The sequence below is a fragment of the Phycodurus eques genome, chromosome 9, assembly GCF_024500275.1.
Source record: "Phycodurus eques isolate BA_2022a chromosome 9, UOR_Pequ_1.1, whole genome shotgun sequence".
Lineage (NCBI taxonomy): Eukaryota > Metazoa > Chordata > Actinopteri > Syngnathiformes > Syngnathidae > Phycodurus > Phycodurus eques.
This window is the reverse complement of record NC_084533.1, coordinates 20,508,038-20,515,537: the sequence shown is the minus strand read 5'-3', so window position 1 is coordinate 20,515,537 and position 7,500 is coordinate 20,508,038. Positions and strand designations below refer to the sequence as shown.

At 38.7% G+C, this 7,500-nt stretch overlaps 1 protein-coding gene across 2 annotated transcripts in view; it reads right to left on the bottom strand.

Annotated features, from left to right (window-relative positions):
- fmr1 (fragile X messenger ribonucleoprotein 1) overlaps positions 1–7,500 on the bottom strand; it is a 31,508-nt gene that overhangs the window by 12,939 nt on the left and 11,069 nt on the right. Inside the window, exons 6-12 of one of the 2 annotated variants that reach the window (XM_061685461.1) lie at positions 5,807–5,900; positions 5,504–5,620; positions 5,210–5,380; positions 2,612–2,690; positions 1,000–1,151; positions 296–382; positions 1–143 (exon numbers count right to left, since the gene is read on the bottom strand). The exon at positions 1–143 is cut by the window's left edge and continues 83 nt beyond it. In XM_061685461.1, coding sequence (XP_061541445.1) covers positions 1–143; positions 296–382; positions 1,000–1,151; positions 2,612–2,690; positions 5,210–5,380; positions 5,504–5,620; positions 5,807–5,900 — 843 coding nt within the window. The remainder of the gene's footprint in view (positions 144–295; positions 383–999; positions 1,152–2,611; positions 2,691–5,209; positions 5,381–5,503; positions 5,621–5,806; positions 5,901–7,500) is intronic. The other variant, XM_061685462.1, reaches the window with a different exon arrangement.

Sequence of the window (7,500 nt, the reverse complement as noted above, 5' to 3'; positions counted from 1 at the left end):
CTCCCAAGGCCCGTGCCATTATCAAACACGTAGCTTTTGTCTTTGAGATTCCGTGGGCCTGTCCCTCCTACACCTCCTGCTCCTCCTATCTGTCTCAGCTGCTCGTCAATCTGAAGACGCTCCAGACGAAGCTGGTCCACCTCCTGTAAGCATTGAGAGCAATGTTGTTAACATGCAGAACTGAATAACGATGTATTTATATTTTCAGGACAACAGGATAGGATAATTGCCACTGTGTCATCTCAGGTGAGCTTGGTGTATAGTATAACACAAAAAGTTGTTATTTCTTGTTTACCTTAAGGTAGTTGAGGTGATAGTCCAGCAGTACTGTTGCATTTGAGATGCTTTCCTTGGTCCCCACAAATACAAAGGGCACCATTCCCTATGGCAAAAATTGTCACAATTTAAAAAATTTTACACACCCACTTTGAACAGAGGCAGGCTCTCATTGGTTAACTTATTGAAAGTTAGTCTTTGAAAGAAAATGTTTTCTTGTAAAGTGGACCAGCTGTTAAATTGAGCAAAATGTGCAGTGTGTAGTAATGCAGATAGTAAAGAGACAAGCACACAGGTAGCATCTTCAATGTTTAACAAAGAAATTATACCTTCTCCCGCGACCCTAGTAAGGATAAGCGGAACGGAAGATGAATGAATGATACCTTCTCTGTATACAAAGTCAACAACATCAATCCAATGTTAACGGTATCTTCTTTTATTCACCCCCAAAATTTTGAAAAAATAAAAACAAACAAACAAAACATTTTTCCAGACCAGTAGTATGAGCAACATTTTTGCAACTGCCTGCTTTGGCCTTTTTTCCACATGCAAAATAAAACGGTTTCAAAACAAACAAAACTTGTCTGAAACGATCAGAGCGTTAAATCAAGTATTCACTTAGAAGTATCCCAATACTTTTCTGAACAACAAAGCCCTGAATTTAATGTCTTCTATAACCTTGTCTTATACATTGAATTAATTAGATGTTTCTTTCTGACTCACATCATCTGTTGTTGAGGCTGATGCTGTTGCTGCCATTGATGCCGATGCCACCGTAGGCTTTTTGTCATTTTCTGGTTCAATACGAACCCGCACCACACCAGACTTATCAACCACTTCTTGGATCAGTTTACCACTCTTCCCAATGACTTTGCCTAAAGGGAAAAAGTAGCATCATTATCACGATGGAAATATACAGATACGTCTTAATAAATCAGAATATAATTGAAAACTGAATTTATTTCAAAAGTTCCAAGTGAACATTGGACCGCTGAGCAATTGTCCAGTTCTTTTTCTACTTAGTCCAGGTAGGAAAAGGCTTCTGCTGTTGTCTCTGGTCCAAGTTCCCCCAAATTCTTCAATGGGTTTTGCTTCTTAATCCTCAAAAGGCTGCAGTTGCTTGAGCATCTTTGTCTACCACACTTTTTTCCCCTGCCAATCGACTTACTATTAATGTAATGTGCTTTCATACAGAACCGTGAGAACAGCCAGTGACTTTTTGTGGTTTGCGTTCCTTGTGGAGACTGTTAGTCAGATATTTCCTGACCATGTCACACTACTGGCTAGGCAGAGTTCAGTGTTCTACACTTGCCCCCGGCATTTGAGTAATTGTGACTCACAGTTATGCATAATATTTTTTTTTTCTATTCACTCCTCTGTATGAATTTCAAAATACTTATTAATGAAGCGCGGATTCACCTTCTAAATCGAGATTCGTTATTTGTTATTCGTGTTGACAGTAACAAATGACTTCCGGTACAGAATCGAATCATTACTCCCTTGTACTATTCCAAAATAAAGATGTTATAGTTCAACAAATGAAACATCTAATTTGAGTATTTGAAAATTATCTATTGAATCGGAAAGAGTATGTTCAGCGAGCTTTGGCTCCCGCTTCTCCCTCTGAAAAAGTTTTTCTTTTAGTTTAAAATGGTTTACTTTAACCAGGAGCCCGCGCTGTACCTTGGCCAAAGGTAAAGGTTGGTTTTGCACCTGTCGGTGCCATAAATCCTCGATGCCTCGGACCAGCTGCTTCCTTTCTAGCTAGCTAGCTAGCTCTCGTCATCCGCCAAGCTGTGGTGGATCAACTTTCTCCCATTCATTCTGCCAGGGTCACCCACTACAACAATGGCTCCTTTCTGGCTGAAGCGCTGCCATGAATATCCATGCAGCTCTTTCGGCTCAGCTATCATACACCTAATTTCATGGAGATCATCATCTTGGTGGAGGGCTACAGACTTCATCGCGGTACCTACTGCAGCCACCGAGGCCAAAGGCGCACGCACATGCGCAGAAACTACACTATGCGCAGTAAGTCAGAATGGCGTCAGCCACAAACACAGACTAAAAATCGTTAAATATGTTCTATTTTGTGAAGTAAATGCAGTGTGGCAGCAGTTTCAGCTCGTCAGAAGAAAGTAAGTAGAATAAGTTCTTATTCAAATCTTGAAATTCTCATTCATTGATTCCTTTTCAGCGCCCATTCAAATCCCTATTCAAGGCACCAGCAATTCGTGTGTAGCCTTACTTATTAAGAAAAAAAAAAAAAAAAAAAGCCATCTGGTGGGACACCACTGCCACAATCACCTTCCTGTTGGTACAGTGAATTTCTCACCTACTAAGTTCCGGGGAACTTTGATGACATCTTCAGAAAACTCCAGGAAACTCCGCGCAATACGGACAGCTTCCTGGTCCTTAGATAAACGCCAAACATAAAACACACTTTTAATAACATCTGTCGAAAAAACATTTTCTTTGAAGACTTATCATGGTATGTGAAATTTTTTAAAACATCAGAAATAAGAAGCCCCCACAAATCCTTGTTCCCTTTTATTCACTGCACAATGTTGGCAATGTTTTTTATGCAGGCTAAGGAGGGAACTTGTACTGCAGACTTTACTGACTAAACTTCAAGAGAAATTATGTAAACATGCCCTATCATTTTTTTGTCAGGATTCCCATTATAATCATAGTATGCCTACTATATATTTATATTTCACAAAAGGTATATTGGCTCTAACTAATTTATGTTTCCAGCTCCTACCAGGCACTATAATTCTGTTTAGTAAAACGAAATGATTAACAAGAACTTGAAAGCGCTTATGTGTATGCCAGCTACACCAGAGGAAGAGTGAATGCATGCAGGTACGTTGCATGGACACCGCCTCCAGCAAATGGAGTCAACAAAAGTAATTAATGTATGATTTCACAATAGGTTGATATGCTTTAGCCTGCCTCAAGTTGGAATTGTTTAGGGTATTTAGGGTAGGTATATTGGTGTAAGCATTGAATGAACATTGTGACTGTCTGTGATCAGTTATGTCAAGTTTTATGACTTGAGATGTATTTGCTGTGATTAAATATTTCTATAAAAGGGTAGAGTATGTGAACCCTTTGGAATTTATTCCAGTTCTGCATGAACTAGTCATAGAATGTGGTCTGATCTTCATCGACTGTAAATCACAACAATAAACAAAAAGTCTACAGGGAGCGAAAAGGTAAGTGACCACGAGGCTACGGATTCTCCAAAAGCTAATCAGTCATATGTGAGCCAACCCGGAGTCCAATCAATGAGACAAAAATGGAGAGCTGACTTAAAGCTGCTCTGGCCACTCGAAAACACAGATCAGTTTAGAATTGTCTCTTGTCAAGAAGCACTACCTGATGTGTACCATGCTTCACTCAAAAGAGCTCTGAGAAGACCTAGGATTAAGAATTCTTGACTTGTATAAAAGCTTACTAAAGTATCGCTAAAAGTTTTGATGTAAAAGTTAAATGAACAACAAGTGAGAGTGTATTTATTGCACTGAATTGTCTGAAAGTTGTATTTAAAACTGAATTTAACTTGGTTTTATTTATGAACAAACAATTTGCCGTGACTCATTTGAAAAAAAAAAAAAAAAAAATTGAAAACTTCGAGAAAAGTTCAAATAAACAGAGTAACATGCTCTCACAACTAGGGTGGCTGTGTTTAGAATTAAACGATCTCATTCAGAAGCACTGACTCTGGACAATTGTCATTAGATCAAAAGTTATGTTTTCCATATGCTGTGGTCCCAATTTTAAAAACAGTGCAGACAGCTTTGTCACAGAGCCGAGAACAGATGCCATTTTAATGATGACACTTCAATAAAAAAGTTCAGTAGTATGAAAATTGCTGTATATTCACATGTAGCTACTCACAATTTGCACTGTACTTAGTAATAGTGGAATGCACTTATGTCAACAACTTTTTTTATTGCCGTGATCGTAATGCAAGGTGATCTGATATAGCAGACCTATAACGAACCTGACATCTTCTAGTGCGGACTCTTAATTTCTTACTTTAGACGCTACTTTCTGCTCTGCTCTCACCTCATTAGTAAATGAGAGAGAGAGAAATAATGAGAAGAGAGTTTTGCGTGCCCTTACTTACGTTAGGTAGCTGTACAAAAACGTTCACAATCAATTTTTACTTTTAATCATCCCAAACCAGTCTATGAAACTAAATGTTTGACCAGCTAGATAAACTGTTAAATTATCTTACCCATCTTTGTGAGATTTGTAGTAACTGATGAAGTTTGACGTCATTGTTGTGTCTTTAATGCGCGAATTACAAGCCATGGAGGGCGCCATCCTCTTTTTGCAGACTTGATCAACAACATAATCTTTAAATCCAAATTGTATCATCTTTGGAGTGCCTGCCATCATTGTTCGTGCAGGTGGCTACATCACATTGGCAAGTGAGCAATAATGCAGACTGGGTTGGCGCGAATGACAAGCCCCCCCCCCCCCCCCCCCCACCCCAGCCCCAAACCAAAAATGTTCCTTTCTTTAAAACAAAAAAATTAAATAAAAGGCTGTCTTAATTAATATGCAGATAAAGTCAATTGACTCAAGTCTCCCCTTGAAATGCGCATATAAATAAAATGAATTATTATTTACAAATTATTTTAAAAATTTAAATAATTATTTTTTATTATTATTTAAAAGAAATCCTCCCAAAATGTTTACATTATGCTCTACAAAAATATGAAAACATAATTGTTTGTGTGGTATTAGTTTAAGCAGACTTTTTTTTTTTTTTTTTAAATCTTATGATTTAGATGAAGATCAGACTACATTTCATGACCAATATATGCAGAAATTTTGGAAATTCCTAAGGATTCAGATACTTTTTCCTCCCACTGCATCTAATGGTTGGTAAACCATAACAGTTGGGCTATCACCATACCTCTCCATAAATATGAAATGTGCATGTCTCTTCATCCAGGTCTATATTAGTGACGCCAGGGACTTTCCGGGCTTGCTGAATGTTGGCCCCGTGAGTCCCGATGGCGAGCCCCATTAAATCATCACGTACTGCGAATTGTTCATGGAACCGTGACGCCAGCTGTCGGGAACTCTGCAAGCAAAACAATAATAGTAAATAGGTAGGACTTGTACTTTCGATTGGCAGGAAGGATGCAATTAATGTTCTCACATTAAAGCTTCAAGCGTCAGTTTGTGTGAATCTATGTGCGTGTACCTCCAGTTGTCTACTGGCCTCTTCATTCCTCAGCATGAGAGACAGTTTGGTGCGGAGGCTCCTGAAGTGCATGTCGCTCATCATGTTGGCCCGCTTCGCTGTGACCTCATTCACTGACTGTTACAACAAATCAAAACTCACATCAATAGTCTAAATTGGAATACTAGTACTGTAGATGCAAGACAAGATGAATGCTATGTTTTCTAAAGCCAAATACAAAGCTTACACCGCTGCAGTGTATCCAGACTCCCCACACAATTATGAAAAAAATACTGTATTTAACATTAAAAAAGCAACACGAACCAAGATGACCAGCTGCTTCTTCTCAGAGTCGTAGGTGACACTGAATGCTCCCACAGCCTTTTTGAAGTCTTTGTGTGCTGATTCCTTAGAGCACCTGATATAAAGGAGTGAACAGTCATGCTTTTATTACAACCCCAATTCCAATGAAGTTGGAACATTGTGTTAAACATAAATAAAAACAGAATACAATGATTTGCAAATCATGTTCAACCTACAATTAATTGAATACACTACAAAGACAAGATATTTAATGTTCAAACTAATAAACTTTATTGTTTTTAGCAAATAATCATTAACTTAGAATTTTATGGCTGCAATACGTTCCAAAAAAGCTGGGACAGGGTCATGTTTACCACTGTGTTACATCACCTTTTCTTTTAACAAAATTCAATAAACGTTTGGGAACTGAGGACACTAATTGTTGAAGCTTTGTAGGTGGAATTCTTTCCCATTCTTGCTTGATGTACAACTTCAGCTGTTCAACGGTCCGGGGTCTCCGTTGTCGTATTTTACGCTTCATAATGCGGCGCACATTTTCAATGGGAGACAGGTCTGGACTGCAGGCAGGCCAGTCTAGTACCCGCACTCTTTTACTACGAAGCCACGCTGTTGTAACACGTGCACAATGTGGTTTGGCATTGTCTTGCTGAAATAGGCATGGGCGTCCATGAAAACGACGTTGCTTGGATGGCAGCATATGTTTCTCCAAAACCTGTATGTACCTTTCCGCATTAATGGTGCCTTCACAGATGTGTAAGTTACCGATGCCATTGGCACTAACACAGCCCCATATCATCACAAATGCTGGCTTTTGAACTTCGCGTCCATAACAGACCGGATGGTTATTTTCCTCTTTGGCCCGGAGGACACGACGTCCACAGAACACTTTTCCACTTTTCATCAGTCCATCTTAGATGAACTCGGGAACAGAGAAGCCGGCAGCGTTTCTTGGTGTTGTTGATAAATTGCTTTTGCTTTGCATAGTAGAGTTTCAAGTTGGACTTACGGATGTAGCGCCGAACTGTATTTACTGACATTTGTTTTCTGAAATGTTCCTGAGCCCATGTGATGATATCCTTTACAGATTGATGTCGGTTTTTGATGCAGTGCCGCCTGAGGGATTGAAGGTCACGGGCATTCAATGTTGGTTTTCGGCCTTGCCGCTTACATGCAGTGATTTCTCCAGATTCTCTGAACCTTTTGATGATATTATGGACCGTAGATGATGAAATCACTAAATTCCCTGCAATTGTACGTTGAGGAACATTGTCCTTTAACTGTTTGACTATTTTCTCACTCACCTGTCCTAGACCTTTTTGGAACGTGTTGCAGCCATAAAATTCTAAGTTAATGATTATTTGCTAAAAAAAAAAAAACTTATATCAGTTTGAACATTAAATATCTTGCCTTTGTAGTGTATTCAAATAAATATAGGTTGAACATGATTTGCAAATCATTGTATTCTGTTTTTATTTATATGTTTAACACAACAAACATCCCAACTTCATTGGAATTGGGGTTGTAGATTGACATTCTTGTTTCTTTAAAAATGCAAGGTAAACGTGTCATCTAAAATGAATAAATTGTTTTGGGCATGATCACTGATCAAGCCACTCTACTTGCAACAATTTAGGGACATTCGACAAAATTACCAGTGATCAATGTGCACAATGGAGCGAGGGGTTTAGATAAAC